Genomic DNA, 16,346 nt, shown 5'->3' on the forward strand with positions numbered 1-16,346 from the left:
AGCTGTCAGCACAGAGCCCAACATGGGGCTGGAACCCATGGACTGCGAGATCATGACCTGAGCTGAAGTCAGCTGCTTAATGGACTGAGGCACCCAGGTGCCCCACCTACATTTCATTTTTGACATGAGATTGTCCAGCTTCTCTGGCACACCATTAGTGACAAGGAGCTCATTGCTTCTGAGGCAAAGTTCTGATTGTTAGGATGTTTTCACGTTTTGACAAAAACTGCCTCCTAGTTACTTCTACCCTTTGGTCCTTGTGCCCACTGGAGACATAAAGTGTATGCCTAGTTTTCGTTCCCTTTTTTGGTCCTTCAGAAATTTAAGGTCTGTCCTCCACTTCCCCTGCTCTGGAGTGAGAATGGAGCAGGAACCGTGTTAGAGAAGCCAGGTGCCTAAGGGGTTCTTGGAAAGGGGACTGAGATGCCTCATTTTCTTTTTCTGTGCCTTGCAGGTTTGCAACGAAGCTTAGATGACCCAATGTGTGTAACGGGCCCAGAGCTGGGTCCAGCGTGATGCATGTGCTTAATAGGTGGCAGCTCCTATTGTTATTAGATGAGAAAAGAAAGGATGGAACAGAGTTTCTGTCTCAGGGAGACCATAGTCTGAGAACAGCCTTCAGGGGACTCTCAAATCCAAAGAAATTGGAGACAAGGCCCTGACCTGAGGACAGGTTGGGCAGGGGAGTGGGGTGGGATGATTGAAGGGGTCAGGGAAAGACTCACCTGGAGATAACACCTCCTTTAAGTCTTTGCTCAAGTGCCACCTTCTGGCTGAGGTCTTCCCTGACCATCCCATATAAAAATCCTAGTCCCTCCTTAACGCTGCCCTCCCTAACCCCCTTCTCTGCCTGGTTTTTCAGTAACATTTAACATCATCTGATAATTTAACTTAAAAAAAAATCTTTTGCTGTTGTTTCTCTTGCTGCATTCCTCAGCTGAAGCTCCCAGCTTCTGTCAGCCCTATCTCATAGCTCTACTTGTTTCCGCGTTCCTGTAACCACCCTCTTCCCTCTCCCCTGCAGGCCTGGGGAGGTAATGATGCCCAAATGTTTCAAGCCCCAGGGTACTTCATGATCCTTGTGGTTTCCCTACTCCCTGCCCACCTCTTTGAATAGAGCCTCCTCAAATTACTGACCTGAGATGGCCATTTGCTTCCTGCAGGACCTGGCTGATACACAGGCCCATTCTCCTGCAGCCCCTTGCACTTCCCTTGAACACAGGACTTACCAGTCTGTCTTATAATTGTCCACTTTATATGTTGACTCCACACTTAGAACATACGCTCCTTGAGGGCAGTAGCCAACACTGAGTCTACACAGAGTAGATCTTACTGAGAATTTGTTGAATCAATGAATCGATGAATCAATGTCATGAAGGGGAGATCACTAGGAATTACGTTATCAGGGAAAACTTCCAAGAAGAGATAGAACCTGAGAAAGCCTGGAAGGATAATAGGATGCTTTTTAAACCTCTAGACTAGACTTCTCCTCTGAGCACTAGACTCCTATATCTGACTACCTACTTGACATCTCTGGATGACATATTGGGGTTGGAACCCTTGACTTCCTTCCCTGGCTCCCCTCAGTCTTCATTCTCTCAGTAAATGGAACGATTATCAATCCAGTTTCCTGTTTGTTTTCTTCAGAGAACTCAACCTAGTCTCCTATTTAGCTGTGTACTGACATGGGGTCTGCCTTCCCCATCAGACTGTAGGCACTACAAGAATACAGTCCAGGTGTGTCTTTTTCTTTCTTTCTTTCTTTTTAAAAAAATTTTTAATTTACATCCAGGTTAGTTAGCATGGAGTGCTATAATGATTTCAGGAGTAGAATCCAGTGATTCATCCCCTATGTATAATACCCAGTACTCATCCCAACAAGTGTCCTCCTTAATGCCCCTTACCCATTTAGCCCATCCCCCCTCCCACAACCCCTCCAGTAACCCTCAGTTTGTTCTCCATATTTATGAGTCTCTTATGTTTTGTCCCCCTCCTTGTTTTTATATTATTTTTGCTTCCCTTCCCTTATGTTCATCTGTTTTGTATCTTAAATTCCACATATGAGTAAAGCCATATGATATTTGTCTTTCTCTGACTAATTTCACTTAGCATAATACCCTCTAGTTCTATCCACGTAGTTGCAAATGGCAAAATTTCATTCCTTTTGATTGCTGAGTAATACTCCATTGTAGTATATATCACTCTTCTTTATCCATTCATCCATCGATGGACATCTGGGCTCTTTCCATACTTTGGCTATTGTTGATAGCTCTGTTATAAACATTTGAGTGCATGTGCCCCTTCAGAACCAGGTGTGTCTTTTTCACCATAGAATACACAGGATATAACTCAATGTCTGTCTAGTAGGTTGGGGGAGAAGGGTTCAGAGGTAGGGTGAGCACAGATTGTATCTGTCAACAGTGCTAAAAGCCTGGGTTACCAGGGAAAATACAGCATGAAACACAGAGGAAGCTTAATGGTCACATCAAGTTATTTTATGCCATTACCCATCAGCAGCCCATACTTCTGTGAGTTGTCTCCTCTTGGCCTGTCCGTTTGACCCTCAGAACACTTTGTCTCCTTGTTCCGAGCATCACTTTTCTCCTGCCTCTGCAAGCAGCACAGAGCAGTGAAAAGAGCACTGGAAGAGGTACAGCAAGGGTGGGATGGTGTGGTGTCAGGAAACTAAAGATCTCTGTAGCATCTTCTCCCCACCTCACCCTCACACATGCTATGTCCTGGGAAGAAACTGGTCCAGAACACTGCCTCTGGGGTCCAACAGAGCTGGGTTTGAATCCTAGCCCTGACACTTATTGGCTGTGAGAGTTTAACCTCTCTGAGTCTTAGTTTCCTTATCTGTAGAATGGGGATAAAAGTAGTTACATCTGTGAATTGCAGTAAGATATTATTTCTAAAGTGCTTTAGCTGGTACCTGGCACATAGCAAGTGTTACATAAAGAATAACTATTAATGAGGGCATGTTGTTCATAGTGGTATGAATATGGACGTTTAAATCTTATGATTTAAACAATAAAAGAAGGCAGAAGAAAGTAGGATAAGTTAGGACTGAGATGTACAGAGGAAGTGAGTGTCTCAGTCAGGAGTCATACTTGCAACAGACAGAAAATGCAGCTCAAATGGACTTAAGTAGAAAATGGTATTTATTGGCTCATGTAGTTACAACAATCAGAGGACTGACTTCAGGCATGGCTAGATCCAGGAGCTCAGATGATGTCTTCATGAAGCTATTTGAATCTTTTGGCTCTGCTTCTCTCACTATTGCTCCCTTCTCAGGCAGGATCCCACTTTGTGGTGACAGGATGGCTGTCTGCAGTTCCATGTATACACTCTGTTCTGTCTGCAAAGCCAGTAGGAAGAGCTCCTTTCCCCCACAACCCTCCTGGCAGAAGTCTGGGTCTGACTCGTATTGTCCTAAAAGAGGCCCAGTGCCCTTCTCTGCACCAGTCACAGAAAGCCAGGGAAAGAGGCTGGCAGGGTGTCACCTTTACTCAAACCACATAAACTTGGGTGGGAGAAATGGGTGAAGGTGTTCAGAAGGTGCAAATTCCAGTTATCAAGTAAACAAGTCACAGGGACACAATGTACAGCACGGTGACTATAGTCACTAATACTGTGTTGCATATTTGAAAGTTGCTGAGAGTAGTTCTTAAAATTTCTCATCACTGGAAAAAAAAAGTTTGGAACACTGTAAGGTGTTAACTAGACTTAGAGTGGTGATCAAGTTGCAATGCATATAAAGAGCAAATCATTATTTGTACACCTGAAACCATGATGTTCTATGCCAATTACACCTTAATAAAAAATAACACATAAACATAAAGTCGGTGGGAGTACAATTCCTAAGGAAGATATGGGTGTTATTAGGGGAAGTAGGGTAAATGGACATTTAAGTGAGCAGACAGGGAGGAGGGAGGAGGACACCCAGAGATTCACAGCCATGCAAAAGTGAGAAGAGGGGATTAAGTGTGCTGTGAGCACAGCTCACACATCTGGGGCAGAGGGAGCGGACATGTTCTATGGATCCCAGAGAGAAGACCCAGAACTGTGCTTAGGGACGGGGGAGTCACAGGACCCAGATCTCCGCTCACTGGGAACAACAAACAGGCTGCCTCTGGCCAGAATACGCTTCCCATCACTGGAGAGGTGTGCAAGCAGGGTTTCCTTTTCAGAGTTGCTATCGGGGAAATTTTCTAGATGGGCTCTGACATGCCTTGCATTCCCCAAATCTGAAATCCTATAGTCCAGAAACCAGCTCCTCCCCACCCCCCCATCCTAATCTCCACTGTTTTTCTCTCTTCTGAACTCTTCTCTGAGGGGAATGCTACATCCTTCTTGCTGATATGTTTACGGGATGTCTGCAGACAGTCTGGATTCGAATTCTGATTCCTGCAGGAATGTGGGACCTAAGAGGAACCACTTGTCCTTTTTGGGGTTGTTTCCTCCTGGGCATAGGAGGGGATGAGGTTGTCTGATCTCTGGGTCCCCTGCCAGCTCTGACCTTCCAGTGCTCCATCAAAAACTCAGCCTGGCCTTTTTGGGAGGGATGCGACATAGCACAGTTCTCAGGCCAACCAGGTGTGTTGGCTTTTCAGCATCTCAAAAGCACCAACTGTCTCATTTGGTTCTTTCCCTTGACCTATGAGGAAAGCGGAGTGGGGGTCATAGGAGTGCAGGCCTTTGGAGTCCAGACTTGACTTCAAACTATGGACTGCCTCTAACTAACTGTGAACTTGGGCAAACCTTCAGCTGAGCCGCTTTCCTCTTTGTAAAACAGTCAGTAATTCAACCTTGTGGGTTTGTTATTTGCTGTGAAGTTGACATAAAGCGTGTAAAATGCTTAGCACAGCCTTGGATCCCTGTGGGTCAGGCTGGAGAGAGGCGTCTGTGGTGGAATGGAGTTGACCTGAGTAATGCTATCCCCTCACAGGAACCCAGTACTTCACAGGGCCCAGCATGCCCCCAGCCCACCTCTGGCTGCAGGTGAGAGCTGGGTGTCAGCATTCTGGTAGGAAACAGACGGCTCCCTGAAACTGGGTAATTTGAAGAGAGTATGAGGAAGGTTCAGGAAACCAGCAAGCAATGGTGCCACCCCCCTGGCTAGCCAGGGTGGAGAGAGAGACACAGTGGCTAGGCTCAGAGAGCAGGGGAGGAAGGGGTTACAGGAAACCACAGAGGGCAGCAGGCTGGAGCTGTGGCTTTTGGTAGAGGCTGTACCCAACCCATGCTGACCCAGCAGGGAGAGAGCTGAGGAAATAAATATCCTTCTCTGCCCCTACTCCTTCCCTTCCTTATAGTCATCTACCACTGTCTCCCTTTGCTCTAATGCAGATGGGAGCTCCAGAGCAAGGAGGCCTGTGGTAGTGGAGAAGGGTGGTGAGCACCTAGAAGGGCGAGTGGGAGAGAGTACAGGCAGTGGCAGCAGTCTGATGGGTGGGAGACTGCCCTATTCCTCTTTATCCTGCTCTACACGCAGGGGGCAGAGGGAGGGAGTAGGAGAATGAAGGAATATGGGGGAGGCTGTGAACGCAGGCTGTTCACCCTAGAAAGAGGCAGGAAGACAACCTGCATTTCCTCAAATACCCACCTGCTCTCTATCCTCTCCAGGCCTTTGCTGTGCTAGTCTCTCTGCCTGGAGCACCTTCCTCCGGGGGCTGGCTAACTCCCCCCTTACATGCTACCTCCTCCTGGATCAATCTGTGCCTGAAGCTAGCCCCAGACTTGTTTAGTTTTGAGTTCTAAAATACTCTTCATTTGAGCTAGTTTGAGCTGGGTTTTTTCTTACTTAGAACCTAGAATTCTAATTCAATGTCACCTTGAGCCTTTTCTGCCCCCCTCCTCCCTTATAAAATCTGTCACTTCTTTTATGTTTCCACAGTACCCTGTGCAAACTTCTCTCATGGTACTTGTGACAGTTTATTGTGAGTTGTTTTTACAGGTGTGTCTCCTCCACAAAGCTATGAGCTCCTTGAAGACAGGAACCAAGTCGGATCCATCCTCCTCAAGGCCCAGCACAGGCTGACAGACCTCACACTGGCCAGACCATACCAGCCATGTTATCTTCAATTCCAAGCAACACAGATTAAAGGCACATTAGCCAATTAAAGCCTATTGAGATAAGGGCAGGGGTGTGGAATCTGGAAGCCATGTTCTGTGAAGAACAGAAGAATCAGGAAAGAAAACATGAAGAAGAGACCATTCCCAGGATAGAATTCATTTGCTGACTCAACAGGCCATTTCTGGGCACCTCTTCTGCATGAGGCCCTGGGCAGGTCCCCAGGAGGCCACAGAGGATGCAACTACAGTCCCTGCCTGGAGAGCTCACAGTCAGACATGGAAACAAGTAACTATAACACGCTGTGGTTACTGCCTTTTGAGGAGGATGTAGAATGAGGCCAGGAAAGGACTCTCAGAGGAGGCCTTGCAGGGGGTAGAATTATGACAGTGTCAGAGGTAAGTTTCAGTTTAGAGTGACGACTAACTTTCTCACAATCAGAATTACTCAGGAATGGAAGCTGCCTGCTCCATATCTGAAAGAGCTGGAAGCTGTGAGCATGGCCACTGTGACTGCTTCACAGACCTGATATCCATATCCATCAACAAAAGAACCAAATGTGGAGGCTGTAGGAAATTCTTCACAGTAACATAGACATTAAACCTGCTTCCTTTTACATGCCAGGTACTCGGGTACAAACACGAACAAATAGTCTCTGGATTAGAAAACCTCACAATTTAGGTAAACTGCAAAAAACATTAACTCTTTAGTCTTATACCTGTGTCTCTTGAATTTGAATAACGTATGGATCCCCCCAAAATTATTGAGGCAGTCAATGTTGGCAATCTAAATATGTTCAGATTTAAACTCGGTAAAAACTAATGCAACCATAAAAGTAAATCTTTTAGGGGCACCTGGGTGGCTCAGTCGGTTAAGCGGCCGACTTCAGCTCAGGTCATGATCTCACGGTCCATGGGTTCGAGCCCCGTGTCAGGCTCTGTGCTGACAGCTCAGAGCCTGGAGCCTGTTTCAGATTCTGTGTCTCCCTCTCTCTGACCCTCCCCTGTTCATGCTCTATCTCTCCCTGTCTCAAAAATAAATAAAACGTTAAAAAAAAAAAGTAAATCTTTTATATATAATTTTGTATTCAATACAGACTGTTAGTGAATATGAAAAGAACTAAAAAACTAATAAAATGCCAATAACAACACTAATGCCACTGATCTTGTTGAGTTCTATAACCATACTCCAGCTAGTAAGTGAAGGCATGACAGAATCAGAGTATTACATTTTATAAACTCCTAACAAATTAATGGATCTAGGGAATGATCATCACAAAAAAAGGAAAAACATACTGTGTGCCTTAAGAACACTCCACCACCCATGAAGCCAACTTGCCCAAAAGAAACCATACCTGAGTCAGATCAAGTGTCTGGTTTCACCTTTCAATCTTCAGGAAACACAGGAGAAAAAGATTTTTTTTTTAAGTTGTGGGAATAATCTATAGGTGAAAAGAGACTAAAGAGACACTTATGAGACATGACAAATGCAGTGTGCAGACCTTGTTTGAATCCTGATTTGAACAAACCAAGTATAAAAAAAAAAAAAGCAAACATTTGGGGAAATCTGAGTATTAATCGAATATTTGTTGATACTGAAGTATTTTTCCTGTGTAATAATGCTATTGTGGGGTTTTTTTTTTTGAGTCCTTATCTTTGGGGAATACATCCTGAAATATTTATGGGTGAAATAATATGGTATCTATGATTTGCTTCACAATAATCCAGGGAGAAAGCAGGAAGTAGGTACTAGTTTAGACAAACTAAGACTGGCCATGAGTTGATGACTGCTTTAGGGGCATGATGGGTATGTGGGGGTTCATTGTTGTATGCTAAAAAGATTTTATACCAAAAAAATTTCAAAAATGAGAAAAAACCTAAGATGCTAGAACATTTAACCTTCAATTTATTTATTTATTTTGAGAGAGAGACAGTGCAAGTGGGGGAGGGGCAAAGAGAGAGAGAGAAAGAGAATTTGATAGCACAGAGCCTGATGCAGGACTTCATCTCACCACGGCGATAACACAACCTGAGCCGCTGTCAAGAGTCGGAGGCTTAACTGACTGAGCCACTCAGGTGCCCCTAAAATGCTGGAACATTTAAAATTCAGGCATCTCCCTTGTACATTATTGGAGTATAAATTGGTATAACTTTTATGGAAGGCAATATGACAATATCTATTAAAATAAAAACACACATATCCTTTGATTCAGAAAATCACTTCTAAAAATGCAACCCATGTACTCACCATGTGTGATGTAACACATACACACAGACAGAAGGACAGACAGGCACACACGCATGCGCGCGCGGCGCACACACACACACACACACACTTTTATAAGGATTTTCACTGCAGCCTTGTTTGTAAAAGCAAAAGATTAGCAATAACCTAAATGTCCTCAATAGGATCCTAGCTAAATAAGTCATAGGAAATCCACTGAATGGAATACTCTGTAGTCACTTTTAAAAATGAGGTTCCTCTTTATATATTGATCTGAAACAGTCTGCAAAGTGCAATACTGTGTCTATAGTATGTTACTATATGAAAAAGAATGTATATATATAATCATGCACACTTACAGATTGCATAAAATATCTCTGAAGTATATAAAAAAGAATTTACCACCATTTGGGCCTCCAGGAAAGAAACTGAGTTTACAGGGGAAAAGAATAAGAGCAAGACTTACATTTCAGTGCTACCATTTTGTACCTTTTAAATTTTGTCCCATGTGCATGCATTACCTATATTTTAAAAAACATTAAATTCTAAGTTTTAAGCAAAATGAAAACAAAATTAAGACATTCAAAAATATAACTATAAAGATTATGTAGCAATGTGGGAAAATGTATGTAATGTTTGGTTACATTTGGTACATAATTGTACCCACATAATTACAAGTACATAATTACAAGTACATAAAATACAAGTACATAAAATGTCTGTTCATGATAAAGTACTAGAGACACGCAAATGGACAGGATGTGTGTCAGGTGGGAGTGCAAGTATTGTTTTCTTTTTCAATTTTATAGGTGTTACAATACGGTAGGGTTATATGTATGGCAAATTGTAATTTGGCAAAAAGGAAAATCAGACTGAGATTGCAAAGATCTGATTTCCATAGGGCTTTCAGAGAGAGGCTTTCCCCAAGAAGTAAGGTGTACTGGGTCACAGTGCCAAGAGCTGGTTTGATTTGGTTTCTTGCCAGCCTCACTGGAGGAACAAGATGTTGAACCAGACACAGCAGCTGGTCACAACCTTATGTTTAACACTCATTTACCAGACCCTGAACAATCTCTTTATGGGGAAAAGATTCTGCACAAACAAGAAGAGGCCTTCTGGAGGTGCTAAATATCCTTCTTCATACGCTCAGCTTCCTTCCTGGAGGAAGGGCCCCTGTGGGAAACCGGAGGTGGGCTCTGTCCAGGCAGGAAGAAGAGCCAGGAACCCACAGCAGTGGCTTGACCTGATCCCACAGGCCTGGCCTCAATCCTACTCTGACCTTTTGCTCTGCATCCTCTTGGCTCTGCTGACCCACAGCCCACCTGTTCTTGAAGGCTTGGCTCTTCCAGGATGCCTGGCATGCTCACCCTTCAGAGGCTACTGTGGAAGAGTGGAGAGACCCAGCCTGGGAGCCGGGGACTGACTCTGCTTCTTACTAACTGCATAGCCTCAAACAAGTCACTTAGCCTTGCTGAGCCTTGGTTTTCTCACCCTTAAAATAATCCTACCTAGGGGCGCCTGGGTGGCTCACTTGGTTAAGCGGCCGACTTCGGCTCAGGTCATGATCTCGAGGTCCATGAGTTTGAGCCCCGCGTCGGGCTCTGTGCTGACAGCTCAGAGCCTGGAGCCTGTTTCAGATTCTGTGTCTCCCTCTCTCTGACCCTCCCCTGTTCATGCTCTGTCTCTCCCTGTCTCAAAAATAAATAAAACGTTAACAAAAATTAAAAAAAATAAAAAATAAAAAATAATCCTACCTAGACTGCTCTGCTGCCAGAGGAGTGAATGAGATTGCCTGTTGTTTCATTCTGGGCCCCCAACTATTTCTCTGCCTACTGCCTTTGTGCCTCCTTGCCTGCCCCTCCTCGCCCATGCCTCACATTTGTCAGTCTTCTGCCCTCCTCTTCTGTCTCCAGACCTAAAACATAACTCATCACACCCATGCTCCAGATCCACAAATCCACTGCCTCTTGGTCCTCTCCACTTGCATCTCCCAAAAGTGTTTCAAACTTGATTTACCTAAAACTGAACGAGTTATCTTCCTCTCTAAACTCAGTCCCCACCCAGTGTTTCCCATCCCAGCAATACCTCTAGCATCCACCTTGTTGCTCAAGCCAGAAACCTGGGGGTTTTCCTTAACTACTCCAATATTAATGGATGACAGCAGCAGCAGCAGCCATCTTCCACCATGCAGCCTGGGAAACAGAGAAAGCTGGACTGAAGCCAGATAGAATGAAGCAGACACCAAAAAGCCTGGCAGGGAATAGGAGAGAAAAGACTGTCTGGGCTCCTAAAGGGCTACATGCTCCAGTTCTGTTCTTGAGCCCAGTGGCAGACCTACCCTTGCATTTTATGAGGCCCTCCCCAGTACCTTTTCCAATAATGCCTCCATTGTCACTCTTTATTTATTTATTTATTTATTTATTTATTTATTTATTCATTCATTCATTCATCTATCTATCTATCTATTTTTGCATAAGTGAACTTGAGTGGGGTTTCTACATTTGCAAATACAAGACTCCTAATTACTATATACGTATTGTATCAGTCAGAATAGGCTAGATTATGCTGTGGTAATGAACAACGCCTGCATTTCAGTGGCTTAACCATACCACCTGTCCAGCAGCAGCAGGGGCCTCTGCTCATTGCAGTCCCTCCGGAAGCAGCCGCTATCCTGAATGTTGTTGGTCACCGTTCCAGAGGGAAAGAGAAACCCCAAGGGGTCTGACACCAGCAATTCAATGCTCCAGCTCAGAAGTGGCATGTCCCCTCCATTCATAACTCATTGATCAGAACAAGTTAGTTGGCCCCACCCAACCACAAGGGAGCCACAAAGTACCATCCTGCCTGAAATGTTTTTTAAAAAAATTTTTTAATGTTTATTTTATTTTTGAGAGAGACAGAGACAGAATGCAAGTGGGTTAGGGGGAGACAGAGAGGGAGACACAGAATCTGAAGCAGGCTCCAGGCTCTGAGCTGTCAGCACAGAGCCCAATGCAGGGCTCGAGCTCACAAGCTGTGAGATCATGACCTGAGCTGAAGTCGGACGCTCAACTGAGTCACCCAGGTGCCTCCTGCCTGAAATATTTGGTGAACATTAATAACTACCATACATTTCCCACTGCCTATTCTGTGCCAAGCCTTGAGCCTAATGAAACAGAGGCTCAGGAAGGCCAGGTAACTCAGTCACTACACCATGCAGAACGATTCCCAGTGATCCAGTTGCTAAATGAGAGAATGTACTTAAGAGGGCTAACACAGTACCTGGTACCAAAAATAAATGGAGTGAATGTTTCTTTACCAGTCTCAGCCAAGATCAGGCTTTATGGTCAGTTGCTAGGGTTGCTAGAGAGGGGAGTCGAGTACTAGATGGGGAGCAACACTATGCACAGCCTTCCAACCATGAGAACCTAACTCCACTTTTCCCGGGAATAATTGTTTTCCTTCTTTGCAGTAATACTACAAAGTAACCTCCCACATTCCTACAACAGTACTGTTGGCTCCATGGAGGGAAATAAAAGGCCTAGAAAGAATATAGGTTAATGACGGGTGGACAAACTAGCAATCCACGAATACTGACCAAGTGTCCATGACGGAAAGCATATTACCCTGAGCTCTAAGTCAGTATGCAGAGCAGGAAAAGAGCATGAGAAATGGGCTTATATTTGGGACCCAGTCCTAGCTTTGTGATTAACTTACTGTGTGGTCTTGAGCAAGTTTTTTCCAAAGTCTTGGTTTCATCTCTGTACAGTGAGGAGACAGGAACATACCTCCAAATTCTCTTCCAGCTTCAATAACTGATATAAACTGTGTGCCCCAGAAGTGGGAGAACTCCTCTTTCTTCTCCAAGGCAGTGGGGCCACAGGATACTGGAAGCTCAAAAAAGGACTTTAGATACCATATTACCTAAAGCTGAACTTTACCGTGTGGTAGCCTCTAGCCACATGTGACTACTGAAGAGCCGAAGTGTGATGACTCCAAAATGAGATGTGCTATAAAGCGGAAAATACACACTGAATATCTGGATATAGTATGGAGAAAAGGAATGTAAAACATTTTTATACTGACAATATCTGGGGTCTATTAGGTTAATTAAAGTATTATTAATGTCACCTGTTTATTTTTTTTTTTAATGTGGCTACTAGAAAACATAAAATTACAATGTGGCTCACGTTGTATTTCTATTGAATAGTGCTTGTGTAGGGCAAACTGAAGTGCAGAGAGGGTAAACGACTTGCTCAAAAAGCAACCTGGATCACCTGTCTTCTCATTCAAGGATCTTTCCACCCTAACTGCCTGTGGTAGCCAGTCTCTAAGGTAGTCCTAAAGATCTTTACTTCCCATCACCCTGTGCAGTCCCTTCCACACTGAGTAGGGTTCCCGTATTAGGAGACTGTAGAAATGACTCTGTAACTTCCAAGGCTGGGTCATAAGACATTTTGGCTTCCACCTTGTCTCTTTCAGGCATCACTTGCTCCAGGAGAAAAAGCAGCTCTATGGGGTGGCTCACATGGTGAAGAACCCAGGCCCCCTGTCAACAACCAGTACCAACGAATCAGAGTGAACCATCTTTGAAAGTGATCCTCCAATCCCAGTCAAGCCTTCAGATGATGGCTGCCCCAGCTGACATCTTGACTATACCTCATAAGAGATCTCCACCCAGAACCACCCAGCTAAGCTTCTCCCAAATTCCTGACCCACAGAATATATATGAGACAATGTTTATTGTTTTAAGCCATTACATTTTGGGGTGATTTGTTGCATAGCAATGAATAATTACACAGCTTTATAAATTTAGGGATCTCACTTAAGGAAAACTTACTTCTACCTTTGACATTTGTATAATGTAAGATATTCCTCTGGTCTTTTCCCTGGCTCTGGTCTAGCTCAGGTTACCTAACTAAAAATAGCTATTGGGCTTGGAGAATCCAACCCAGGAAGGCAAAATCTCATTTTGTTCTTTGAAGATCCCTTCCCTTTTTTCCTTCCATTGCAGAAAGCACCTAGATCTCTTAAGAATGAAAAAGCACCCCACCACATTACCTTCACCTGGGCTATCCAGAGGTATGATTCCTATAAAGTCAAAGGAACTGGATCTCAGAATTGTCCAATTAAATACAGTATTTAGGAAGCAATAAATATTTGAGAACTGATTACGTCTGAGTTTCTCTAAGTTGAGAAAATGTTGTCAATACCAGTGCTAATGTCTTACATTTATATAGCATGTGTTGCTTTTCAGAATGTTTTCAAATCTACTATATCTGAGGTAGATGAGAAGATATAAATAAACCAGGACACATATGGAAACAATGCTAAGGGCTCATAATTTGTTCATAGTCTCATGGTGAGTGAATGACAGGGCCAGGTCTAGAATCTGGGTTTCAGTGACTCCAAGTCAGGCTTGGTGCTTTTCAAGCACAACCTCCCAGCTGTGATAACATGAACATCCTTTAGTTGGGTCTGTCCTCTGAGATAAATGTGCATTTGTAGGTCTCCCTAAAGGCCTCAAGGAAAGGTGGTATTACTTCATCCACACTGACGTGCCGTTGGAGTTCCTCACTCAGAGAGGTGACGCCTGTCCCAACCAGCCCGCAGGGGACGATGTGCTCAAACCACACGAGGTCTGTACAACAGTTCAGAGCCAGGCCGTGGGACGTGATGTGCCTTCCACAGCGGACTCCTGCAAGACAAGTCAAAGGGTCTCAGAGTAGATACCTTTCCTCCCTGGGCTTCAAGATCCCCTTCAGTACAATGAAGGAACTGGACTGGATCACTGGTTTTCCAGCTTTGTTTTTGAGCATTCAAGGGGTTGTGCACAGATCGGGGGAGGGGGACAAAGCTGGAGAGGAGTGTGTGGCTCCACAGCTGCTGCAATTATGGAAATTCCAGAAAATGTCTTTTAACAGAGTAAGTTGTTTAAAAAAAAAGTTTGAAAACTACTAAGCTTCATTATTGTTCCGACATTGTGATTCATTGGAAGTAACATGGCAATTCACTTCTCAAAAAGATGAATATTGGAAATGACCATTGAAGGCCCTCCTGAGAGCTGCGAAAACGAGATCCGTGAGAAGGCTTAAAAACTCAAACGCAGCGGGCAATTTTGATTTATTAAAGCCCGCGCCAGATCCACTTCCTCCCAGCCCGCGCTTGCCCTCACCTCCATTGGTCCAGTTCTGCCAAGCCCCGCCCCCAGCCCCGCCCTAGCCCATAGCACTAACCGATCGCGCAGACTTTGCGCTCCCCCAGCCAGACGCCGGTGTAGGGTGGGGGCCGCGCGCGGGCTCCATGCAAGCCCTGGAGCTCGCACACGCGCACCGCGCACGACTCCAGCGCAGCCACGTGGGTGCGCAGGCGCAGGCCCAGGCGTCGCAGATCTAGCACCGAGTGGCAGAGCAGCTGGCCCGGCCCATGGAAAGTGGCCAGGCCACCGCGGCCTGTGGCGCGTACCTCGGCGCCCAAGGCCCGCAGCCGCGCAGTTTCCTCCGGCGTCAGGCCGCCGCGCAGCCCAGATGTGTATACGGGCCCCGCGGGCTCGCAGAGCAGGAGCGCGCCCGCCTCAGCGGCCGACAGGGCCTCACTGCCTAGTTCGGCCTGCAGCCGTCGCAACCAGCGCTCCTGCAGGGCCAGCAGCTCGGCGTAGGGCAGCCGATTTAGCCGCACCAGCCGTACCACGGGCTGCAACATCGCGTCAGCAGCGCCTTCTGCGAGGTCCCGCCCCCTGTCTAGGCCGGCGGGCGGGGAAGGGGGGGGCGTGCCAGGAGGGGCGGGGACTCGGGGCCCCTCCCCGGCTGCCACTCCGCTAGCTCTAGAGAGATTGTGAGCCCAAGACCCAGCATCAGGTGTGTTTCTTCCATTCATTTATTTCAACAACCAGTATTTAGGGTCTGCTTGTGTTCTGTAGGCCCTGCTCTAGGCGCCTGATACAGTGGTGCACAGTGTATGGGGAAAAAAGTCTGTCCTGGGTGGAGTTGCCTGATTTACAGTCTTAAATAAGCAAGTATTAAAGCCTCGAATAAACAAGGTTATTTCACACATTGATAAGTGCTAGGAAAAAAATATAAAATAGGCTAGTGTGTGTCCTGGGTGGAGATGCCCGATGAAGAGACTCTGAAAAGCAGGTGAACGTGCAGAAATTTTATGGCGGGGAGGAGGTGGGGATTACTGTCAAGACCCCGCCTGCGAGAGAGTGATGGAAGCAGGATAGCAGAGGGAGAAAAACTGAAACAATCGCTTTAGAGGCCTCAGCCAACCTCAAAGAATACTCTGAGCCTAGGATGACCTTTAAGAGTTGTTCCAAATTAAAGAACAGGGGCCAGTAGTTTATATCCTATCATTGACCAGTGATAGAGGCTATCTGTAACTTTTGGCAAGTTTCATTCCTTCTGTGGAAGGCAATTCCCAGAGAAGAATTATGAACCATAAGCAGCCTACTTCCAGAAGCTGGGGAAATGACTGGCTAGATCCTGAGAGTGGGTCTGGACCACAGCATCCATTATGTTGTATTGGATTGTTATTTATTTTATTTATTATTTTTTTAAAATGTTTATTTTTGAGAGAGAGAGCATGAGCGGGTGAGGGGCAGAGAGAGAGAGGGAGACACAGAATCCGAAGCAGGCTCCAGGCTCTGAGCTGTCAGCTCAGAGCCCGACGCGGCACTCGAACTAAAGAACTGTGAGATCATGGAGAGCCTGGGTGGCTCAGTCGGTTAAGTGTCCGATTGCAGCTCAGTCCATGATCTTATGGTTCGTGAGTTCAAGCCCTGCATCAGGCTCTGTGCTGACAGCTCAGAGCCTGGAGCCTGTTTCGGGTTCCGTGTATCCCTCTCTCTCTGCCCCTCTCCTGCTCATACTCTGTCTTTCTCTCTCTCTCTCAAAAATAAATAAACACTAAAAAAAAAAAAAAAGAACTGTGAGATCATGACCTGAGTGAAGTCGGATGCTGAACCAATTAAGCCACCCAGATGCCCCTGTATTGGATTGCCATTTAAATAAACTTGGACTCCTTCAATAAACTTTTACTGAGTAGCAACTATGTGCTGTTAGGCCCATTGCTA

At 45.5% G+C, this 16,346-nt stretch overlaps 1 protein-coding gene across 1 annotated transcript; it reads right to left on the minus strand.

Moving 5' to 3' along the window:
• Positions 1-11,768: 11,768 nt before the first annotated feature.
• On the minus strand, positions 11,769-15,018 carry LIPT2 (lipoyl(octanoyl) transferase 2). The gene is made up of 2 exons (XM_015075611.3): positions 14,512-15,018; positions 11,769-13,973 (listed from the first exon to the last, which is right to left on the minus strand). Exons 1-2 carry the CDS (start codon positions 14,975-14,977, stop codon positions 13,744-13,746), a joined length of 696 nt encoding a protein of 231 aa, XP_014931097.2. The 5' UTR covers positions 14,978-15,018; the 3' UTR covers positions 11,769-13,743.
• Positions 15,019-16,346: the final 1,328 nt, after the last annotated feature.

Source organism: Acinonyx jubatus, chromosome D1, assembly GCF_027475565.1.
Source record: "Acinonyx jubatus isolate Ajub_Pintada_27869175 chromosome D1, VMU_Ajub_asm_v1.0, whole genome shotgun sequence".
In the NCBI taxonomy this organism is placed as follows: Eukaryota; Metazoa; Chordata; class Mammalia; order Carnivora; family Felidae; genus Acinonyx; species Acinonyx jubatus.

Excerpts from the sequence above, each read along its gene's own strand:
- LIPT2 (XM_015075611.3), bottom strand. The coding sequence starts at position 14,977 with ATGTTGCAGCCCGTGGTACGGCTGGTGCGGCTAAATCGGCTGCCCTAC. Across the intron at positions 13,974-14,511 it reads GCGCAAAGTCTGCGCGATCG|GAGTCCGCTGTGGAAGGCAC; the intron begins GTTAGTGCTATG and ends CTTGTCTTGCAG.